The sequence below is a fragment of the Balearica regulorum genome, chromosome 6, assembly GCF_011004875.1.
Source record: "Balearica regulorum gibbericeps isolate bBalReg1 chromosome 6, bBalReg1.pri, whole genome shotgun sequence".
Classification (NCBI taxonomy): Eukaryota; Metazoa; Chordata; class Aves; order Gruiformes; family Gruidae; genus Balearica; species Balearica regulorum.
The window spans coordinates 23,958,357-23,984,181 of record NC_046189.1 but is presented as its reverse complement, the minus strand read 5'-3'; the positions used below and the strand labels follow the sequence as shown (position 1 = coordinate 23,984,181).

The 25,825-nt window shown below is 36.4% G+C and overlaps 1 protein-coding gene across 1 annotated transcript in view; it reads right to left on the bottom strand.

Moving 5' to 3' along the window:
- The window catches only part of KCNH7 (potassium voltage-gated channel subfamily H member 7), a 231,377-nt gene that overhangs the window by 49,833 nt on the left and 155,719 nt on the right, over window positions 1-25,825 (bottom strand). The window contains exons 6-8 of the mRNA XM_075756815.1: window positions 22,441-22,461; window positions 21,901-21,924; window positions 18,431-18,645 (exon numbers count right to left, since the gene is read on the bottom strand). Of these exons, the coding sequence (XP_075612930.1) occupies window positions 18,431-18,645; window positions 21,901-21,924; window positions 22,441-22,461 (260 nt within the window). The remainder of the gene's footprint in view (window positions 1-18,430; window positions 18,646-21,900; window positions 21,925-22,440; window positions 22,462-25,825) is intronic.

Here is a 25,825-nt window from a genome sequence, read left to right as displayed (position 1 = left end):
TAAGTGGCATATCTGGTCCATAAAATCTGCATAATTAAACATGTCATCAAATTAATTTATCCACCACATGGTAACCTTGCCAATCAGTTCCTGGCCAGTGAATGACTTTTCTTAGAGTGATGTAGTGTTTTTCTCCCAAAGCATATTATCATGGGCTTAAATTCACTACAAAAGAGTCTACACTCATTAGAAAACATTTAGGCAACCAGAAATAAATAAGTTAGAGAAAGATCTGTGAGTGCCCTTGACAACTATCTCCACTTTGAGTTTTGTGGTGTGGAAAACTTTCATGCATGGACAAATTTCACTGAGGCTATGGTTCTAGTACAGCTAAGGGTGTGACAGAGAAGGGTACCACAGGGGTATTGCCTTTTGCTTCACTTCTACTTTTGTCGATGCCTAAAGCTTATTATCATTCCTTTACAAGCGTGGATTTTTTATCTGTTGGTGTCATCTAAGTTGGATTTCAATTTTATTTGGAAGGGATTATGTTTGTCTGCTCTGCTTGATTTGCTGGCTCTAGAAGCTGAAATGTTTGCTTTGTTGCAAAGAACAAACATAGTGTGGGCACCAGATAAAACAAATTTCCTTTGGCTGCTCCTCCAGTCTGATTGAACTCTGACATGAAGGAAGAAAACCTTTAAGGATAAGAAGATAAATTACATTTTCGTCTGTATTCAATGCTTGGCATAGTTATAGAGACTGTCAGCAATTATGTTAATTATTGCCTTATGTGCTGCAAGTGCTCTCCAAATCCTGTGGGACTCAGATCACCACTTCATTTTACACAGACCAATGAGCAAACATCAGATGGTGACAACCTTCAGTTTCTACCTGTTTGGGCAAGTGACATATTCAAGAAATCTTATACCCATTTTCCACCAGTTACTTCTACTTATTACTTATCCCCTGCTAATTAAAAACAATACTGTTCAGAAAATCAGACCTTTCAAAAGTAAATAAAATGAATAATTATACTGAAATGAAATGACGACTGCAAGGAGAAATACCTTGTCAGCAACATTGTCTGCTTTTATTTGCTTTTTGTTTAGCAGAACCAGTTTGGGATTTGAGATTTCAGCTTATTCAAGACTGAGGAATTTCACGCTCCTCAAACATAGTCTTAGAAGATTATAAGGGTCAGCACACTCCTTTCTGTTTAACTTTCCAACAGCAAGTGTTGTATAAACCTTGGATGCTATCCTTAGTAATGTAAGTGGCACTTCTTATCCTGTGAAGTTCTACTCTGAAAATGTTGTGAGAACACCAGGGTTAATAACCACTCTTCTTTGAACTGTGAAGAAAGAAACGATTAAGCCATCCAAAAGATTATATGGTACCTTCAAACAGCCATTAAGCACCATGCTGAGGTGATGGTGGAGGCGCTTCATCTATTTTTTATATTGTAACTACGACTTGCATTTAACTAATGCTACTAGCTATTTTTTATGCATTAATCACACTAGCTGACAGCAAGTTGAAGCATAGGCATTGCTTAGTCTCTTAAGCAGTCTTAATATGTTCAGACCCCCACCTGGTGTGTTCACAGGAATGTTTCCCTAGTATTTGAGAGCAGTGTGAGTATACATGGCAAGGGAGCTGTTATTTATAAAATTTGGATCAGTGTTCTCCTGCTGGATTGTCACACAATGAAGGAAATGGATTAGACAAGAAGAACAATAAAGCTTACTTCACGTTTCTTGCAGTTGCTTGAAAATTCCAGCCAGTGTGCTTCATTTCCAAGCAACACATAATGTAAATTGGACTTATTCCCCTGAAATCTGGCTCCTATTCTCATTTTAGTTACACTTATTCCTAGATCGGTTTTGACTGAGTTAGCTGAAACTGAAGAGTACAAAACTCAAAACCCCAATAGGGCAAAATGACAAAAGAGCAATACAAAAGTGATCATAGCAGAAATCGATCCAACTTTTTCATGCTAGTTTCTTAGACACACACAACAGGAGAGGCTGACTGATGGTTGTGAGTTTCATATTCATAATGTGATATAGAACTTTACATTTCTGCATTACTTACTCCTGTCTAATGGGAAGTGAAAACAAACATTATGTAACTTTTTGTTTGTGGGATCAAGAGAAAGAAAATGGGAGTTTGTTTCTCAAATAAAAAAATCACAGTTGCAAATACATAAAAAGGAGAAAACACATTATTGGGTTTCATGTTGGCAGTTTCAATAGATACTGATTGAATATGAGGTGAATTTATTCTTTTGCTGTTGTGTGACACCCTTGCAAGGCTTGGGTACTGGTGTTGGCCAATCTTGGGCATCTTAAGTAGATGGAACACTTCAGTGTACTTAGTAATCCACTCAAAATACCTTTACTATTTCCACTTGCTTAAAATAGATGTTGACAAATTCACTGTTAGTGAAAAGACATTTTATTAACTTTTCTCTTCTGGACAGTGAAACTGTCCTTATAGTTTGGATTGTAAAACAGCTGCTTAGGGAATGAAATGTTTTTAAGAGTAAGGAGCAGCACTGGGACAAGGCTAAAGTATTGCAGTGTTAAAACCTTGGAATATGACATGATGAGAAAGCCAAGCTTCCTCACGTCTTACTAAAGAGAATACTATAATGCTAAGTAGCAAAAGTCATGCTAGCTGCAATGGGTTTTCTCTTTAAAAAATTTTAGAGGTATTCAACCTTGATTTTCTCGGTGATCGTAGGCAAGCTGACATTTAACCTCTCTGACTTCTGTCAGAGAGAATAATATTTACCTACTAAACTGAAAGCATCTTGCAAAGCATAATGAGTGGAAAGCATTCATAGAAGCTGTTACACAATAGCAATGAGTTAGCATCATTCTTACTCCTCTAAATTTAGTTGATTCTTTTTATTTTTAAGATTCACATAAATATTTGTGCTCTTCTTTTAATTTTGAATTTATAACTTAATGGAGACACCAGTTTATTTTTATTTCCTGCATGAAAACATTTTATTTTTGTTATCTATTATGCAAACCATACAGTTTCAAGAGACTCTGAGACCCATATTGCTGTGTATCACATGTATATTCATAAGTTTTGTTCTGAGGTATTTTCAATCTAAATTTATTAAAGAATGCAAATGCATACAGTAAAACCCAAAGAACTAGAAACAAAGTAAAGAAGCATAGTAGTGTATTAATAAATCATAACAGAAATAATAAATGATAAGCCATCTGTTATGTAAACCACCATGAATTGTTAAAGGAATACTTCTGTCAGCCCACTGCATGGATTTACCTTATGGTTTCCTAGCTATTCTAGCACTGCATGAGGGGAAGTGTGGGGTAGCCTTATTATATGCTGGACCATGGCTCTTCAAGCAATTAAGTGCATGAACATGGAGAACAACCAGCAAGCATGCCTGATGCCTTCAAGAAGCACTGAACTCATTCTGTGAGCATATTGTGATTGCATGGACCAGATGCTATAAGTGACTTATTCAGAAAGCATTGGACTTTTTGCACTTTCGCTAGGAACTCACAATAATTTTGTACTGTATATTTCCCAACAGACAGCAGATTAACGTACACTTGCACAAACTATATGTAGCATCTTCACAATCTAGGTAAAATCTTTCATCATGGACAGAACTACTGCACATCCAGAAGATTTGAACAAAGAGCAATGCTTAGAGGTGAAAAAATAGATATATGGGGTGGGAGAAAACCCAACAGTTGTAAGGTAGATAGATACAGAGTATATCTATGCAAAAGGTAGATGTGGAAGCTTGATGGGTGCAGTTTAATACATTATCTTTTCAGAAAGATGCTTTCCTATGCCTCATGACAAAGTATGTCTCATATGAACTGTATATGTAAATGATGTAGTTATATTCAGTACTAAATTCTGTTTTGTCACTGCTGCTTTTGCCACAGATGAATTAAAGTAAAGCTTGTACTAACAAGGTTAGCTCTTGCATAGCATCTTTCATGTTAAGAGAATTTCATAAACATTTCACAAAGCTCAAACTATACATATAGTCCCAAATTACTTGGGGACTTCTTTAAAATAAACAATTATCTCACCCATAAAACATCTTGCATAAAACGATGGAAGATGGTACCAGTCCACTCAATGTTAAAATGATTTATTTCTAGGAAATACTATATGACATGAAAAAATATTATTCTGCCAATATCTTGCTGGGCTCAGTCCAATGCTAGGTGCACAGCCCTGACAGATGAATGGATGATTACTCCTGCATCTTTAAGTCAGGGCAATTGTAGAAAATCTAGCGACATGTCAGCTCCTTGTATGCTGAGACACTCGAATATTATGAGTAAAGATTGAAGAAACTTTGAAGTTTATCATTGTATAAAGTGTATTCAGCAGCTGAGTCATGAAATTTACATGGAAATGTAAACAATATGATAATGGAACCAAGATAATTCTAATATAGACAATATTGTAGTCAAAAATAAGGGAAAGAATTTGGAAGAACTTTTGACTTTTCAGATCTAATCCAAATACATTTCCAAGTTGCATCAGAAAGCCAAAATCATCCATACTCATTATCTGACTGTAACACTGGAAAAGACTACATTAATGAAATGTAAAGCATGTTCTGTTTTCTCAAAGAACACAGGCAAGAAGTGACATAAGAACATTCATACCCTTTTCATTTTTATAGGAGGTTTCCATAGATTATTAGGCTAGGCTAATCTCAATGACCTCTAAGTAATTTCACAAAAAATGAAAAGCTATTTGGACTATTTTTTTTTTCCAGCAGCATTTTCAACTCTGTATAAGTTTATTGTTGGTGACTAGTAAATCAAGGAAGGTACCATCTCCTAAGGTGAAGTAAAGCTAAGTTACTATTCCCGTTTGCTCTCTGATGCAGCTCATGGTGCAGAATGAACACTGCCAATATTATCCCAAGCCCCTTAGATCTTGAGTACAATCTCTTCCTTTTAACAGGTAGTTTTGAACTGATTTTCAGATCTTTATTAACAAGGCCAATTAACAGTATTGAACAGGAAAATCTGGGAAAACAAAAGAAATGAGAAATGTGAAACAGACACAAAAGCTAAAGCCATATTCCTGTAATAATTAACCCTTTTTAGCATGACCATAGACCTTAAATCTGAATGATAGCGCAGTTCAAAAAATGAAGCAGTATTACTTCAGCTTTACAAGAGGATATGATTTTGTATTGGAGATTTTATTACATTTGTGGAACTCTCTTCTCTTGGTGTAACCTCTCCTGGCTCTCTTTTCTCCTGTGTATTAGTTCTACTGAAGCTCCCGAGCTATAACTAGCAAGGACATCTCTTCCCTTTTCTTCTCTATTCACACCATTACCATGAGACCCCTACAGACTGGACCTCCTCAAGAGATCTCTGAATCTAAAAAGACCTAAAAATAAATATGAATGAAATCAACATTTGCTGCCTGGAGGTAGGCATTACCTAATTCCCCAGAAGACTATAATGGTTTTTCATATTTAAGTCATCTTGATGATCATCTTCCTTGATGCTGATGTGAACAACAAATAAGATTTCACCAGTACCGAAAAACAGCTGAAGTGCTTTTGGTTTAGTGTGCCCTCCAAACAAAGCACTATATACTGCTTTCACATATCAGCATTAAAAGGCATTTTTACATTTAAAAGAAATTTTTACATGTTTTGCAAAGGATAGCTATTAAAGAACATCTTCTTAACCAAGAAATACTAATGGTGGGGAATGTTAATACTTTCCTTTTTGTTTTACTTTTTTGTATGTATTAAATGCTTTAAAACTATGTAGTATGACAATTGGTGTATAAAGCTGATACTTAACTATCTCTATCAGACAGTTTGAAGTATACCCAAGAGGTCTTATAACACAGGGTTTTAATGGACTCCATATTTTTTAAGTAAAGCTTTTGTTAAAGAAAATCTGCTGCTGTGTGAAAATATGACTTGTCCTTGCTTGTCCTCTATGCTTCCCATTTGGGACTTCAGACACAAGAGGAGAGAAACCTTTCTTATTTAAACAATGGGCTCAATATTTCTTTGTTTGCAAGGTCAGAAATAGCACAATAGACTTGTTTTGTTTTGTTTTGTTTTGTTTTGTTTGGACTATGCCCACCTATTCACAAAGTGTAATTTTAGGTAAGCACTGAAACAGCACTTTTGTTATTAATGGCTGAACCTGAAAAACTCACAGCTTATCTGAGCATATTTTAATAATTTTTGTTGCAGAAGTCAATCTGCCACTAAATAAAGCTTTTTAAAGTTAGTTGAAACCAGACTTTGTGGCATTCTCAACCTAACTGAAATGCAGACACAATGGAAATGTTTTTAGATATTCAGTAAATTAATATTCTGGAGGACTTGCAATTTGGTAGGCAATGAGATAGTGTGAAAGAAGAAAAAACTGGGTAAGTTTTTAGTGGAATGTGGAATCAATTGATTTAGTGTTAAGTAATTTTTATAATAAATGTCCAAAAAAATTCAGTGAAGTTGAATGTTAATGCTGTTTGGTGGTGTTAAAATTTAAGAAAAAGAAAAATTCTGTCTAAGACCTAGACATAACCTCTCAATATATTGCCATAATAATCACAAATTTGATATTGGAAAATCCATAAGGAATAGAGACTGACATTGATTTTAAAAGGCCTTGTCCACCTATGAGTATAACACTGCTGCCATGACTGTTCAAGTTATGTTGGTTTAATTGTTCTATCTCTGCCTTAGGTAGTTTAGCTACAATTCCATCTTTGAGGTTTTTGATATGGATTCAATGGATTCATGCTGCCTGTATGCCTGCTCTGGTGCTCTGCCTTTCTCCTCGGCTCTCAGTATTTTCTATTTAGGGCTGTCATTAAACTACATTTCATTATATTCATGAATGTCATGTTTAGATAAATAATAGTATTTTACATTATGTCATCTAAAACATATTATGAAACAGAGAATAAATTTAAGACCTGATCCCATGGCTGAAGCCCACACCCACACAGTATAAGTATCCATCAGTGACATGACTCATCTGCATACAGTCATTGGGTTGATGCCTTGAAATTATAGCAGCTGTACCAAACAATTACTGGACTCTCACTTGTGCTTGCATTATATAAATGTAATGATATCCATGAACACTGAAATCTCCAGAAAATGTAATAGTACATCAGAGAACTCAACCAATACGGCAATACAAAGCAAAGAGGCAGGCCTTATTATCAAGTAAATTGACCTTCCATGTGAAAAGAATTACAAAACCATTCTTAGTCTTAAAGATTTACAAAGATTCCTCAATTAGTCTTCACTTGATAGGGTAGCATCTTTCCTTGGTGACGATGACAACTTTCAAATCCTACTCAGATTTGAGAGCACTGGGACTTCCTGGGAGTGCTGAGTGCCTTTCACGACTGAGGCCATGAATTGCCACATTTTCAATTACATAAATCTATTCAGCTAAAGATATTTAAATACACAGTAATGCAAAATCTTCAAATTGTCACGGGAAGTTATGTATGCTGTGAAATTAAAGACGGAACAGCCTTCTTCTCACGTTTGTTCAGTAAAATTGTGCAGATTTCATGGAAATAATATTTCTGTGGATATTACTGTCAAGCAAAATTGCTTCACAAACTTGTACTTGAATACAACTCACTATCTCTAACCTATCATTTATTTTCTCATGAAGATAGATATTAAAAGCGAGGAAGTACTTCTATAGTTCATTTTCCATCCATTATTTTCCATGACAAAATTAAGAAATGGCTTATAGATCTTAAACCTCAGGAGCCTCTTCCTGCCAGTCAGTATGTAATTACTTTCATATTAGTGGGTAATGCATCATCAGAGCAACACTTAGGAGCATACAGATATATTGAATGTGCATTACTGAACTTTAAATCTTAAATTAGTGATATGCAGATTATCAAAGAAGGAGATATTAACAACTGGCTATTTTTAGTAAATGCTAATGCCAGAATATGTATTAAAAGTTGTGTAACCCTCCTCTTTAAAATTAGCTTTAAGGTGTTATTTCAGAAGACAGAAAATGCTATCCTTCAAAATGCCGAAGAGCTTGTGAGTAATTCCTTCCTCTTCTGGCAACACTAAGCTGTTAACAAGCATTTATATGTCTGACAACAAAACATCAAGGGTCACATTTGTAATAAGGGCTTAAATTATTGCTGTGGTTTTTAGTCACCTAAAAGATATTTTTTACCATTTGTTCATGGCATGACAACAAAAAAAAGTAGATTTTGTGCTTGTCGATGTTACCTCATCTTCCTCACAATATTTATGAAAAATATATCTTTCTTTATTATCCATTTAGAATGGTTTGCTAGTTGCCAAACATTTTCATGCAGCTAAAGAAGAGCATAAAAGCTGTAAGAATATCTGAAGTGCATGGACTGAAAATTAATCAGCTACAGCCATAGATTTGTTCTATGATTACAGTACTTACTGATGTAACTGTCCAGAGTAAAGGAGAAAAGGAGAAAAGGTCCTTTTGCCTACATTAATATTTAAGTTTAACCTTCAGTTTCAGGGTAAATATTTTTTCCATAATCAGCAAAATAAGCAAACTTTAGTTTCTAGAACATTTGCATTTTGTAATTAGATGCCTTAGAGTTTAAAAAGGTGTGAACTGCAATTGAAACTGCTCTGGTAGCTGGGGAAAATCTTCATTTAGAAATGTCCATCTCTCTGTGGCCTTCCAGTGTTTGTCTAATGAGTATATGCCAACCTGGTTCACTTAAACAGTTTAGTCCTACCATTCTGCCCATGTTCCTCTCTTCACACCACTTGCAGGAAAGTTTAATGCATTACCCAACCTTCTACCAAATTTGGTCACTAACATTCCAACCAAAAAGTCATTTGGCAAGAGGAGATGGAACAGATTGCATACACATATACACACAATGTGATGATACAAAGCACATTTCACTAGCAAAACCAACCTGTAGAAGCATGATCCAGATTTCTAGAGCTATCCATTCAATTTATACTGGTCAGGCAGAGGAAAAGGGTGGATTTGTGACCATGGAGAATGGAGCAGGCAAACTTGCCTTTCCTCAGTCAGTAGTTGGATCTTACATTAGACATTTTTCTCTGATGTAAAGACATATTTTTGTTTGGGGGAATTGTGGCAAGACATGTTAGGACCCTTATGATGATTCTTCACTACCTATTCTGATACTTTAACAAAAACGTTGTGATACCACAGCATTACTGTGCCAAAAATAACTCCTTGAGAAGCCCTACTTCGCCTGTGTTATGCTAAATGAAGCTCCTGCTCAGGAGACAACAGGACCTTTTATTTGTTAATTTAACCAGGGAGATATGGGAATCTTTTTGGTACTGTGGCTGATCACATATATGATTGCAGGCATCAAAGCTCAATCCAGTGGAAAAAATGCCTAGGATGGACACCTGACTGTAAGCTTTAATGTTCTTAAAGTTCTTTGGTTTTTAGATGTATTGACTAATTTATCACACTGTGTAAAATGCAGAATGGGACATTCACCATTGCAGTTTCGTTTAGCTTACTTGATATTGTAGGTGTAAAGAAGAGAGAAAATAGACAGCATAATATATCTGGAAATTACTATCCTATACAAACCATATTTTTCAAGCTTTTTTTTGAAAACCTGGAAGGAGGCTGCTGTCCTCATGCTATCCTAACAAAATTCATCAAAATAAATTAGCTGGCCTCTAACAAGTTCTACAGGATGACCATGAGCCACAGGCACTGATTTCTTGCTCACTTTCAAACCCAGTAACCAACATCATTAGAGAATAAGCTGAAGCAAAAGGTGCTACTTTCCTTCTGTTATAGTCTTCCGTTGTTAACCCACCTACAAACCAGTGAAAACTAAACTTCTCTGAACAGAACAGATTGGTACAGATGTGAGGCCATATCACACAGCAGATCTTTTGTTTCAAAAGAGAGTAGGTTTCTTCATAATTAATAGAATTCATTTAGGACATGGAACATTTTCAAAGAAGATGGATACTTAGATTAGAAAAAAATGCAAAGCTGTGAAATGAAGAACGTTTCTTCCCATTTAATAAATGTTTCTCATTTATTAGTAGTAATATTCTGAACAGGCTGTCTAGAGCCGAACATATCTTCTCATGCCAGCTTTCAAGATATTAAATGAAAAGTAGTTACTGCAATTTTCATATTTAAAAAGATGCTGCCTGAATGTAAAACTGGCAATTCTTTGAATAAAAAACTTATGCTTGAAAATACACCTAAAGTACCTTAAAGCAATTCCACCATGTGCTGCAATGATTTATTCAACTGTCAAAGAAAAACAGACTTATCTAAGATAAATCTAATACAAGGCCACCCTGATATCAGGAAAAAGAAACTTTGAGTTCTCTATCTACTCTGAATATCAACTAAATATTCATGCAATTTAGGTACTTTATTTCAGATAGATTTGAATTTTATAGTCTATTTCTACACTCTAGATGGCCTGAACTAGCCACTTTTAGTAAATATTTTCTAGAGATTTTTGTTGTGCTATGCTCATTAATTTTATGCTCAGTATCACCCATACAGCTCAATAAATGCTTGGCAACTACATGTTACCATACTGATTAGCACACTATTTCATAAACATAATATTTGGGATTGAATGACCCTTTGATTATTTTTTTAAAGCATTATTTCTGAACTATTCTGGGTATGCACTTCTCTACTGATCCTGTTACCAGTTACAAGCTGAAAGCATTATCCAAGTTCTAACACACAGCAGATCATAGATAATAAGAATGACCTTCTCATTTGGCTTATTAATTTTGGGGGCATTCAGAATTCATAAAACAACATACTGTGCTGACTGGGTTTAATGATCTTTACTTTTCTTTACTGTGTTTAATCCTATGAAAAAAATCCTAAACCCTAACCAGGAAATATTTTCCTCAGCTGCCAATACATCAAAACCAACCAATCCACATGCCTCTCTCCTACCACCTGCCCAAGCCAAAAGAATACTAGCCTTGCTGCTATTTCTCCTTTATATGCTTAAGGCCATGTGGTTTCTAATCAGTAGTAGTAAACACCTGCTTTAGAATTATCACAAGTTATATCATCACCATACCTGCTGCAAATTGCAGGACCTTTCTGCTCTCACATTTAGTTTATTCATTGATTTCTCTCATTAGCAGTTTGTGGGAACTTAACTATTTCCTTGAAAAAGTTAATCTGCCAAATTACCCACCAGTTTTGCACTTTTTGTATTAACTAGCATTATACTAAAAGGAAAGTCGTTACTTGCAAGAAATGAATATGAAATTGTTAGCTAAACATACCTGCATTTTTTTGTCTGATGAAAATGACTCTTAATAGGGGTGAATATGTAATTTCAGGTAAATGCTAAATATTGCCAGCCCAGGTTATGGCATTTTGTGGCTAGATCTAGCATTGATACTACAGTGTGTACATGTGAGGTGTCTGGCACTAGTACAGAGTTCAGAATCCAGGCTGTTTGGGGGTAAAGGCATTCAGGGAAGGAGGGAAGGGAGTCCTGAGTCCGAGTCCCTGGTGCCCAGGGTTATTTATGTGGATTTTTTAACAGATGGTCATTTATGTAAGATAAGTAACAGGCAAAATACTCTGGGACTACAACCCAGGACTGCCTCTTTCTAAGTGAGTACCCTATACGTTAGCTACACCACCAATATTACTTATAAAATGCCAGGTCTTTCTGGCCCGTGAGATCCACAGCTTTCTGCCCTCTTCCCTCCCTCTTTCAGCGCACCAGCTGCTATTGCCGTCTATCGTGGGGTGATCTTCTCCAGGAAAATATATGCTTATGCTGACCTAAACATGGAAACTGTTTCCTGAGTTAACATGGTAACCACCTGACTCTAATCTAACGTTTAAGTTATGCTATTTTGAGTAGGAGGTTGGGCTAGATGGCCTCTAGAGGTCTCTTCCACGCTACATTTTTGTATGGTTCTAAGGTTACGTAAAAGAGAGACTGTGACTCCTTTCATGGCTGTTTTAAGGCAGCTTTAACTGCATGTGTGAAAGGTATTATTTCAGGCTGTGCATGTCAAGGGGATCAGAGGCCTCTGTCGGTTATTTGGATCTCAGTGGGGCTTGACAGGGGCTAAGCAGAGGCTTGACTTCTTGCAGTTCATGGTGGGACAGTTCTGGTGGGTGTCAAAACTGTTGGTTTTAATTGAGTAAACTACCAAGTTTAGAAATTTCCAAGGTCAATCTGCCATGAAGTGGGAGTTTGGGGTTTTAGAGCTCTTGTCTAGAGAAATAAGGTTTGCCTAAGTGGTTTTGATCAGTTTTACTTGCTTTGTAGGGCATTAGTTATTACACCCTCAACATATTTGTCAAATTAATTATTTTCAGAACTACAGTGCAGTCTGAAAGCCTGTGTCTGCCTATTTTCCCCCACGTATTAGCATCAAAAGAAGAATGTTGCTTTGGAAAAATACCTAGTATTAAAAAAATTCATATGGTCTATTCCATGTTAGCATCACAGAACAGATCACTAAGTATTTGATTGAAGACAGTAACAACAAAGAGATCACACAAAACATTGATTGCTCGAAATTGTAATTCATAGAAGATACTGGGTACTTTTTCCGAACTCAGCAAAATCAGGCAATCCCTTTCTCAGAAAATTAGATCTTGGGGGAAGGACACGGACTAATTAAGGATGCATCCAGGTTAGATGCTTCAAAGCAGCTGGGCTTTCCAACTGCTCCATTTCTACCATATGTTGTGAAATCTTCTCAAAACACCACAGCAGTTCAGATGCCTTACCCTATTCAGCTGTCACAGAGAGAAGAGGCTCTACTGAAAACAATCACTGTCAAGAAATATTTTATCTTTCACAATTGCTGTGAATCTGTAACTATATTGGCCATTTTGTTACTTGATGCAATAGCAAGTAATTCCAATGAAAATGCTATGTTTTCTTCTGAAATTTATTAAAACAGTGAGCTTTGTTTTCTGCTTCCATGCACTTTGCATAGATACTTGCTCTGGTGCAAAAGAGCCTACTCTCCAGTTTTGGTGACAGGTGACAGGTATAAATGACTACCCTGAGATCGGGGTACTTTCATCAGTTTTGCCATCACCATGATTGTCTCGACTTTTTTTCTTTTCACGCACAGGTGTGTCACACCTTCTAAATGATAATGAAATTACACAAATTTGTACTATTTCTATAATTACATCTATAGTAATTATGAATAATTATATAATTACAATGAAAGATGAAATTTTATTGGAAGAGGGTGCTAAGTATGGCTGTAAACAAAGGGAATAATTCCTGTATAAGCTATATCAATTGATCATTGAGAACAGAAGTAGCAAATAATAGAAAAAAGAAGATTCTCACTTCAGCAGAAACCAAGAATTTAAACTTTCTATTCAGTAACTAGGGAATGTTGGCTCTGTTACCCCCCAATTTCATTATTATATGTATGTCTTGCTGTGTAACTGGAAGACACATCAAATTTTTTTCCCCTTAATTCAGAAATTTCTGCTTTATATCAGCTTGCATTCCAAAATAAACTGCCTTGAAATGTTTGTGTGTGAGTTATTGCATGATGTTGTAATCAGCGCAGTGTGTCAGCCGAATCAGACAGCTGAAAATGTATAGCTCAATAATTTGGTTTATTTTTAGGTCTTATATTGCCCCTCTCTGTTCTAGATGCTGCTAGTCTTCTTTTAGCCTGAAAACCTGAAGGTCAGTTTGAAGTCATGATCATATAATTGTTCTTTTTATATCAACAGTTGAGACTGGCCTCGGGGGATATTGTTACTTATTTCTTAATCTTTTGGGGCTGACAGAATAGAGTCTGGCCAGATTACAAAAAACATGCAGTGAAACTACAAGGTCTGTCACTTCATACGTGACTCCCCTTCACTGAGAGCTTCACTTTCAGAAGAGCTGTGGGTGTTCAGCATGTCTGCAAATCAGAATGCAATCTTCCAATCGACTGTGTAGCCTGTCAAGGTACATATTTATCATTTGATCAGCCATATAACCAGTTTGGGTATATATATTTCCTACAGGTGGGTGGATGATGACACTGTTTTGAAAAGTATTATTTACAAAAAGTTTAAAGATCATACAGTTTTACCATCATATAAGTCAGTTATTGAGACAAGTCATAAACAAGAGATACATATTGGGTCTTTCAACCACATGCTATATCTCAACAGACTGATAAATTTCAAGGGGATCAATAATCTCTGAACATTAGTGATCAGGAGCCACAAAACAGTTTTGTGCAAATACCATAATAAAGAGATCAGTAAATTATGTTTATTAATTGGGCCAGCCATTGTTTGTTGCCAGAGTTAATCTATGAGTATTCAGGAATTCTCTCTTTTCTTTGAAAATAAGTATAGGTACCGAGTATTCTAATCTTGATGCTGCTCTGAGTCTGTTCACAACAGAGTTCACAGCTTTGGAGTCATACATCAATGGGCACTGTATATGTAAGAAGATTTAAAATCAATCTGTTTTTAAACTAAATATAAAATCATTTACTGTTGCGCCTCTACATGCTGTAATTTTAAGGCCAGAAGTTCACTTTACAAATTCATCAAAAATGTTAAGGGACAGATGTCAAATTTTTGCCCCACTGTTTTCTTTCATAAAAGTCTACTTTTTCTGCCTCTGGGAAGACTTGTCTCTTTCTAACAATCAGTGTTAGGACCCTAACTGAACCTGTCAGTGCAAAAGAGTGCAGAAATTGGATTGTCATCCTGAACAGACTAAAAAAAAAATAAATTATGAAAAAAAGTTGAGAGTCTTCGAGAAGACAGTCTAGCTTAGCACCTCTGGAAATTATAATGTGAAACATTAAAAAAAAATTTAGAAAAGTGGAATGGAAATGTAAATTTAATTTTAGTGACTAATATCTACATGACATTGCCAATTTTTTAATAAGGGCTAGCTGGCAGCTACGACTGGGCTATTCCTCTCAGTAAAATTCACTGTTATGCAGAAACAGGTGTCCAGAAGATGTTATTGCTACTCTGCATTATACAAGGAGCTTTGGTCAGTGAAGACCCAAGAGATCTGAGTATCTACTAATTCAGGACCATCACACTGGCAGTGCTTCACTGCAAGCTATATCTTAAGGCAATATTCTTCTCTACATCTAATGTCCTGAACACTCCTGTTAAGTAGTAAGGCAATACTTTAAGGGTCTTTGCAGTAGCGTTTATAACCTGGATCTTTTTGAAGAGATTCTCTCACTTGTATTACTTAAAAGGTAAGATGCTGTGAGGATTTTATTTATTTACTTACTTATTAAATTCTGTAGAGAAATCTTATTTCCTCCACCTGCATTTCAAAGTTCATATTTTTCACTCAAAGTATCAACCACTGTCCCACAACCTCTTCCGCTCCTTCTGAAATTATTTTCTAAACTTTATTCTCCCATCTGCTTCTAACTTATTCCACCAAAATCGTACTGCTAAAGCATCCCACTCCTCTTTAAATGTTTTCTGAAAGTGTATTACTTCCTCTAAACAGAATGGCCATAACTCATTTATTTTATTCATTATTCTTCCTCTACCTCGTGAAGGTAGCAATGTGCCATCCTCTCCTTGTTCACTGTCTTCACTACCTGAATTACTTCTCCAGCTTGTGGATACGATAGAATTCATACAGCTGTTATCTCTGGAAAGAAGAACTTGTTCTTGTATCCTGTGATGCTGATACTTGGTTTGATATTGATGCATGAGATAGAATCCAGAGTGCAGTCATCCGACTGCGAGGCTCACTGATGCCTTAGTGTGGTGCACACCAGAGTCCAAGTCTCTATATTTTGAGCTGCACAGTGAGAGGAGCCACAGTAGTGGAAGAATCAGGTTATAGCAACACGACCAAATTTTTCAGCAAAGTTGAGGAAAGGAAAGGAAGGGAGATACACAATGAGGACTATAAAGAGAGAGATTGATGGATGTCTGAATGGTGCAATATGTGACTGGAAGTGGTCTTCCATGTCACCAAGTCCTGCAATCCCAAAAAAAGCACATTGTGTTATCCATACCTTTACTGCATTTCTCAGGCTCTGTCTAAAGACATTTGGAATTCCTGCCCTAACTTTTATTAGAAGACTAATTCAGAATGTCACTACTTTGATTAAGGGTGACCTTTTAACTTACCAGGGCCATTTTATACTCATTTGCTCTTTTACTGATATTGTCCTATAGATTAAATAGGTCATATTGCCCTCTGTACATTTTTGATGCCATTTCACAGATTTATGTATATCAGAGGACTGTGCCAGCATGAGCATATCCCAATTATCTCACCTGATGTTTCTGCCATATTCTATTCTCAACACTGTGCTCAAACTTTCCAAAACCACTTTTCCACTATTCTGCAGATACAAAATGGATCTATGGGCCTATGACAAGTTTTACAAAGAGATTGAAATTTTAAATACACAGGCACACATGCAGTGGAACCTTCGAGGTGCAGACTCTTAAAAAATACATTGAAATCACTGGGGATTAGAAACAAACACAGGACTAAACCAAACCACTTTCATCTTCCAAATGTCTATTTCTAATCTAATTCATGAATAACTAGTTAACTAGATCTTTGACTATCAAATTCAGTAGACCTACATTTACTTATACCTCCTAGGAGTTTCTCTCTGTACCTAATCCTAGAGTTTATGCTGCAGCAGCAACTGCAACCTGAATATACTAAAAGAGAAAGGAACAGCTGTGGGGAATACTTTCCAATTATGATGAATGGTACATTATCAAAGTTTGCTACACAAATTGTACTCTGCACATTGCTTGAGATCTAGAAAAGGGCATAAACCAATGTCAAATTAAATTGGAAATCTTTTGTGATGTGTAAAGTTTTATAGAGCATATCAAATTTAATTTTGAATTTAGTTAGTATCAATGTTCCTGGAAGGTTTAGCTGATCCAAGCCATTTCTATTGGACCTTTTCAGAATATCTAAGTTGTTTGGAGAATAAACACAGATCTATTTTTATTCATTTATTTATTTCCCCATAACAGTGTAATCAGAACATAGAAACTTGGCACTCTGGCACTAATTAGCCAGTCAGAATTTTGAAAAAAACAATCAAGCTTGACTTATGCTTATGTAACTTATAAAAATTAGTCTTTTTAATGTAACTTGACTTTTGCCACATTATCTGTGAAAAGATTTCTATGTATAACTACTATGAATAATTTAAAACGTATCAAAATGGATCCAGAAGAGATTAAATCTTTCACAACTGACCAGGGAAGAAAGTACAATGGTTGCAGATTCAAGTTAGCTATCAAAGACAAAATATATGAAAGATAAAAATCCAATTACTTTTTAGGCACTAACTGATCTCAAGATAGAACTGATAGAACCTTTGTCTCTATTTCTCTAGAAGGGTGTACAATACATTCCTTTTTATATCCGTCAAAAGGAGTGGGAGCATGGAAAATATCTGGCATAGTACCAATGTAGAGAATATGGAAGGCAGGTCAGCAGTAAGTCAAAAGCTACTCTTGGCAAGATCTTCCTTATGAAATCTCTATCTGCATTCTAACACAAAGCACTTCTAACATCTTTCAGTCTGTCAGCAGACATTGGGCATTTAAGGGCCAACCCTCTGCTTATTAAAACTATCAAAGTTATTTGCGATACTGTCATGTCTTAATATTTTTCAATATGTTGCACATTGATAGCCTGTCCTTGTCAATCTCCATATGACATTACAACACAAATATAATATTCATATTGACTTTAGCTGAAAACTTCTGTTGCCTTCAGAAGGCACTGTATCTGTCTTAGATTGAAGAAATATGCTATCTTGAATTTTTTTCAGTTTTGTTTCTGTTGGAACTAGATGATCTTTAAGGTTCCTTCAACCCAAACCATTCTATGATTCTATGATTCAATTGTATGCCTCATTCCCAAGTATGACATAATAATCATGCATCCAGTCCAAAGGTATCTGCTTTTCATTTTGACAGCCTTTTTGATGTACACACATGGAAAAGATAACCACAGGAAAAAGCATTATGAAAAGCCAAAGAACTGGAACAGAAATTACAAGATGTAACTATGATACATATACCAGTGGCACAATCACCTACCATTTGTTATCCTGTTGTGCCTTGCACTAATTAGCAATTCATGAAGCTGAGAAAGAGGAAAAAAAAAAGAAACTAACATTTATAACTAACAGGAATCACTGAAATTAGTGGACTTATTTGGGGCACTTGTATACTACAGGGTTTTTCCATTGAAAATTTTGTTTGTTAGCAGTATCATTTAATGCTGTAAACCACCTCATGTGTAACTGAATTGGAAGTAAACTAAGTAATGGCTCAAACCCTTGAAATTGTCTTGGAGATATCCAAATCACTCATGAAAAGAGTAACAATCTATTGAATACACTGATAATTGGCTCCACAAAACTGGAAAGAAACTAAAATAATTGGTATTACCTTACCTGGGTAACTTTCTCTGTTACATTGTGCGTTCGGTCTTTCACCTTAGGTGCAATAATCGCTTTCTCCGAAGATGGAGGAGATGAAGATTTTTTTTCACTTTTGATATCTGAAAAGTTCAGTGTGAGTTGAGGAATTTTGTTGATTGTACTGTATTTGTTGAGGTTTGAATCCGATGTGGATCCCAACAGACTTGACTTGATATGATTAAAAGGCCCTGAAAAATCAGAACACATATTTAGTATTTGACAAATGCAGATAAATAAATTATCATTAATGTTTAAGTGGGATATGCTAAAAGTGTAGTTAAAATCTATTTTTCACTATACTACTTGTTAATAGTAAAAATTATCTATATTTTAAAAATAACTCTGTTGCTAATGAGAATCAAATTTAGTATTGGACATAAATATGAAATTTCCTTTAGTTATAGCCCAGAATATTTTTTTATAAAGTCAGTGGATTGCAAGGTACATAATGCATCCATCCTTACTTGTTTTCATGTTACTGGGTATGCTGGTATGCTCCATTATAATGCTGGCTGAATATAAAGACTATATTCTCATTTGTTTATAAAAGCAGAAATAGGACACACGATTATATAAGATCATCTGGACTGAGCAAAGGCTCTATTATCACATCTGTACTGTTGTTCATGCTTACATGATAGTTAGTTCAAAAATGCCTTTTGGTAAACTGGAAAATTGAGTAGACCCTTGCTCTACCCCTGTTGACTCATCAAATAACTCCATACTTAATCAATAGAAATATTAACCTAACATTGTCCTAAAAGTGTTTCATTCTGAAGTATCACAAACTCACAAAATTTATTTCTTCAACTGCTATTACCAACAAAATATTGAAAAGAATAGGGATACCCATATGTAGTACATTAATGGAGTATTTAATATATACTTAAACACGTTATACTACTTTAGTGCATCACAATAGATAAAAAATATGGACTTTGTATACTTCGTGAGGTACATATCCATTATAATTATTCTTTTCAATATTGGACAGAGTTCTTTGTACACCAAGAAAGCAACATAACTGATCAGTATACTTATTTTGTATTGTCATCATAAAGTTGGTCCAGATGCCAAAAATACTCATAGTAAGGAAAATTTGCTTGTGAGAATAATACTGGAAAAAAACCCATACAGATGTTTAGACAGCGAGAGCTAGATTCAGTTGTGCATTTAAGAAAAAATCCAGGTCTTGCAGTCAGTAACAATGTATCTGAAGTATCGGTTTGAAGGGCATTTCTCAGATGCCCATGAGAACTTCACTGCATCCTAATGCTATTGTGGGCAACAGTGTGATGTTTATTCCTCTACTGTTTTTTTGAGTTTTTTTTTTCTCTTCCTGGGAGGGGAACAAGAATTAATGCTATGATTCAGGCACAGCCAATGGGACAGGATTAGGCCTATGGGGTACATTGCAGAGTCAACAGCAGAACAGCTGAATTGTATTTGCAATGTGTGAATGAGTGAAATTCGAAGCAACCAGCAGCCAGGAGATAGCTGTGGGGAAATGCTTCAGGTAGTGCTGAATTTTTTTTTCTTTAATTTTTTTTTTAAAATTCTTGAAGTGAGGGCTGGTCTTCCCTCACACCTGGCTTAGAATGCTTGCTGAAGAACTTTAATTTGTTTTCTTCGCTTAAAAGGATTTTATACACATGCTTTCTACCTTCTAAATTCATGCTAACTGTATGTTAATCTAGGCCAAAGATAGAATTGTGCCACTGTGCAGAAAAGAGTTCAAGATGATAAGGGAGGGCATGATGCTCCTAGACTAACAGTTCAGGTCTTCGCCTGGGAGAGATGAGTCTGGTGGTTCTGCTCTCAAGACTTTCTGTACTTTGTCCAATGAACATTTGATGTAAGAAAAACTAAAATTTGTGTGTGAGTGTTCTAACCACTAAACTACGAAATCAGTCCTTCTTTTTTTCTTTAGACAAATGAACCTAGTATATTCTTTGTGGAACAGCTCCACTGGAAAAAGGAAGAAAGCACTACATTTCTTCCACAAGGAATGCTAAAAAGCCTGGTACTGAGGAAATTACCAAGGAATTGGAATATTGTGCTTGAACACCTTTTGGTCCAGGTAGGATCTGAACCTATCTTTCACATCATCTACATGACTCTATTAAAAAGTGGTTTTCAAAACAAATCAGGGCTCACAATCTCCTCACAAATCAACGAAGTGGCTAATCTGGCTGGCATGTGCTACCTATGTGTGGTTGGACTTCCCTACATAGTTGTAGCAATTAATAGTTTTTGAATATTAAGTAGGCTTAGACATGAGCGGGGTATCAAATTGGGGCCATTTGTCAGATAAACAAGATTCTTGATACCTGAGGAACTCAATGGTAAGAAGAAAACTAAACTAAAAGGAACCTAGGCAAATCTATGATTAGATAGTAGATAAGATTAATTTTTTTATAGTAACTTTATAGATGCTTAAATTGCATTGAAGTTTTGCTTTCTGGGATTTAAATCATTTATTGCTTCTATTCTAAAGGGAATTATACCCTCTCCTTTGCTACCTAAAACTCATGCCCTAGTGTGTGATATTAGACTTAAGTTAATTGCACATAAGAATAAAACCTTGCTTTTTTAAATCCACCTTCTTTTGCTTTGGAAAGTGGTGAAAAGTATATATACATTCCTCATAGATAATTGTAATGAATTGAAAGACATTACTAGCTTAAGCACAGCATAGGCTGGCAGCAATTGATCTGATACTTGACAGCTAGTGGACCTTTGCTATACTCTCATAGCAGGAAGCAGAAAAAGAGGGCCATAACAAATCACAATTGACACTAATTGGCACCCTGATTGACGGTTTCAGCAGAGCGGCCAAGAATTGAATAAGCAGGGAGAATGACATGCTTCTGCTTACCCTACAAAAGAGATTCTTTAAGTTTGTGCTCCCTGTTTTTATGGTAAGACTCCATTGTCCCTGCTTACACAATGCACTGAGAAATGATTTCACTCTCCTGAGCTGTCAATCCGTGATCTTTCACCAGCAGTAAATACATTTATAAAAGTTGCTTTACAGTACGGAGGCTGCGGGTTTTTTCCCCAAGATTTTGCCAACACACACATGAAGCAAATGCAATGATTTCACAGTCCACGAATTGCTTCACAGAACCTAGGTCATGCACTGCATGCAGTTTAGAGAGAAGACTACCAGGTACGCACACTTTTTGCATCATGCATGACATCACAAACCAGTTTTAAGACATAGCTACAAATATTACAATTAAACTGAACACTTTAGTAATTGTTTTCTAGAAATGGAGGAAGTAACTTCAGAATTATATTCAAATTGCTTCTGAAAGATGTAGCTCAGTGCTGGTGAATAGAAACAATTTTGTAACTGCACTAAATGTTATTTAAACATGAAATTGGCAATGAAGTTCATGCATGCATATTTTAATACTACAGGAAGCTTGAAACCATACCCCCTGCCATCCAGGAACGTGAAACTAGTTTTGAGGAGACAAAAGAGGAATAAGTGAAGATACTTCCACAAGGCTCCTGATTACCAATTATTTTATTTTTGAGATAGCTAACTGACAACTAAACACCTTATAACAGTAGATTGCTTGTTAGTGGCCCCACCGAATTGTACATCTTTTCACAGGTAAAACTTCTGGTAGCTGCAATAGAAGTTTTGCCTGCTTAAGGACAACAGCACTAAGTTAAATAACTATGATATGTTCTATCTCCCTCCCTTCCTTTTTTGAATTAACAGATAATTAAGTCAAATGACTGTTTAACTATGCCTTCACTTTTTCCAGGGATTGGTAGTTAGTGCTTTGAGACAATAGTTAAGGGAATAACTATGTGTTTAACAAACATAATTTAAGTAATGCACCTGGCCCTAGAGAGGTCAGCATGAGAATGTTGCATTTGAACATTTCATACAGCAGGCAAAGTATCATGCCAAAAAGTGTGGCTGTTTGAAACACTGGAAGGTACAGTTTAGATGTATACTTTACCTTTGACATTGCGACCATTGTCTGGTTTTCAGCATAATAAAAGCAAAGAAAAAAAGAGAAAAAAGACAACTAAAATCTACATCAGAAAAAGCAGAAAATATTGCTTCAAAATATGTATGTGGTTTAAATTGAAATATTTTTGCACCTCCTTGATTATCTTATGTGGATTGTTAGTCAAGATGAAGTCACTTTGACAACTGAGAGATAATCTGTAAAACTGTTAGGAGTAGATCAGCAGGTAGTAGGACTGGCTCTAGATGACTTGCCTTAACAGTAACACGATAGAATTGTTTCTCCACAAGTTTGTTAGAAGTCAAAAGTGCTAATTACAAAGTGGTAATTAGTCACACGTAATTAAGTGAGGCTGAGGCACCCAGAGCTGCGGACGGGCAGCGCAGGCCGGCTGGCTGCATGGGGCTGCACGGGTGGCCCTGCACAGAACCCCAGGCCCAGTGCCTGCTCAGGACTCACAGCAGGAAAAGTTTTTACTGTGGCAGCAAGCTGAGCTGTGCCTTTCTGAGTAAATATTGGAGAAACACTGAGGAGAAAGATATACCTTAAACCTTTCTTCAGCTCTTAGGTGCCTTTCCACAAGGTAACGGTGGCAAAGCTCTCTGTCGTTACAGGCACACCCAGCCCTGAATCCTCTCATGAGATCAAACCTCTTAAGGGATAATATTATTATTGTTACTGTTATTATTTGTTATTATTTTAAAGAAGCCACATAAGTGGATAGGTAGACACCACCCCTATTTAAGGGTGTACAACATGATCCACAGGCTGCCCTCCCTTTGTGTTGTGCCCCCTGCCTGGCTGCGGAAGGTCAGAGGGGGTGTGAGGGTGGGCGAGGGCCCTGGGGGCTGGCAGGGACCAGGGACCCAGGTGCAGGATGTGGCCCTGCCCCTATGCGCTGCTGGCCACCATGACCAGCTTACCGGCTTTCAAAGGTGTGTTGGGCTCAAGCTGATATTCACCTGTGGTGACAGGCCACCTCTGAGGGCTGAGACAGCTGTGCCCCTGTCCGCCCCAGCAGCAGCCCTGTCCCTGAAGAGGCCCTGCTTCAGCCCTGCTCTGGAGAAAGACCATGTCCTTCTCCTCTGAGGGGAATTGGAGGTGATGCTTGGTCTTGTCTGTGGCATCATGTCACATCTGCTGCCTCTCTCTGGCTTTCCTCAGCTTCCTGAGGTCTGGGGAGCATGAGGCATTGAGCTGGCCTTCTGGACCATGGGTGTGGGAGAGTATTTAGTTCTCTCAGCCTGATGCCTTTCTGTGCCAGGCATCTGTAGCAGTAATGCAGAATTTGTAGGCTGAGTTAGGCTCTGAAGACTGCAGGGATGTTGCTGAGGTCACGTTCTGAAGACAATAAATTTCCCAAAGTGTCCCTGTGAACCTGTACCCGCCTGCAAAATCTGGATTGCTGGCATTTCAGGTGAGAAGGGCTTGGCTGCAGTTTGGGTGGTGAGTGGAAGACACAGTTCCTGCCCTGCTGCTTTTGCTGTCAAATAGGCAAATTTAGAATTGAATTAAATTGAGTACACTCAAATGAATTTTACATCCTAACACCTTTCAACGTATAATGGCCACAGCTATGACAATTTTAAAGTGATAGGCAACTAGGCTACATAAATTTAACACATGAAATCATTTGTATTCTCAACTGCCTTATCTTCCAAAAAAATATATTCGACTGTGGGTGAATTGCTGTAGTTAGTATTGAACTAAATGCTGCTATTCTCTGTTGTCAGAATTCTGTTATGCTGATTCAATTAATACTATTTGAACTCAAAAAGGTGGAAAAAAATTAAATCTGAATCCTGAATTGCATTCTCAGGTGGAGTAGTAGTTTTCAGTGGATTCAGGAAAGTTCAGAATTATTAGGATCAATAAACAAAATAAAAATGGAATGGGAAATATGTTAAACCTTATGCTTCCTTGGGTAATATATATTGCAACATCAAAGGCCCCATAATTTTTTCCATTGGGACTGTATTTTACTTTTACTTATTGTACTTTACTTTTATTTAGGGCTTTACATTCTCCAGTGCAGCATCTACAGCTTTGGCTCTGAATCTGTGAGTCCAGAGAAGATGATTTAGGCTGAATCCTGGTTGTCTATCTTACATGGATAATTTTATAGCAATGATAGGAGTTTATGTCTCACTGTTGACTAAAGCAAGCAGGACTTGCTGGCTAAATTTAAACATCTTTTCAGCATATGGTGCCAAATTCTAATGTGCTTGGAAGCAGATGGCATCAAGGATGGTTACTAATTCTAATGCAATTCTGAGAGCCATCCTCTGTTCTGCTGTACTTTTTTAGAATGTGTATGTGTGACCTAAACTTAGGGCCAGATACTCTACTATTTCGTAGCTTATGCAGAATGAAATCAGAGTGGCGGTGTTTTATCTATTTACACTGTGAATTATTGCATCATATGAGAGGCCATAGGAATACAAATGGATTATTGACTCATCGTAGTAAAATTTATTTTCCTTAGTATTTAACATTTGAAAAATATTATTCAGTGAAATGGAGCTAGAAGTTATGCTCCTCCATGCAGCAAGTATTAAATTATGTGGCAAAGCTCTGCATGAGCTTTATGCCACCATAACCAAAGAAACTGATTTTTACACACTTTCACCACATAACTATATGAAGAATGACCTGTTGGGAAGTGCTTTAATGAGAATAAATTCTGAAAATAGAAATTGACAAAACAGATATCTTTAAATATCATTTATTTGAAATATCTAGGGAAGTTGAAACCAAGATGAAGCTTATGCACTGGTCCAAAAGACACGTCAAGGTTCAACCTTGGAGATTTTTGCCTCTACATCCTGATCTTGAAATCTTGGCTTGAATGTGAACATGAAATATAGCAAAATGATATAGTTTTAATTGAATTTTCAGGTTCATTCGAACGGAGAAAAAATCAGAGTCCAAAAGAAACAGAAATGAGAAAAGAAGTATTTACACATTATATTTAATACAGGAAGAGTAACTGGAAGGAATAATTAGTTCTGCCATTCTAGAAGTTAATTTGGGTGGCAGAGGAGCATTCAGACTTATATTTTAGGAGATGTACAGGAGCCAACAGCCTTTGATGTGGACCTTCCAAAAGGAAGGAGAACTTAAAGGAATTTTACACTTGCAGTCAATGAAGGAGAAAACCAGGCAATCACTGACAATGAAAATTCATTTTCTTACTAATTTATGAATCTGTGCACAGTTTTCCATGACATATGTTTCTGAGATCTTAAAACAGTCCATATAAATTCCTTATCATCTGGCTTGAATAAAAAGTATGCCATTCCAGTCATTAGACCATCAGTAGCTTCAAAAGCATTGTATATGTGGCACTTCTCTGCAAAAGCCAATTTCAAAG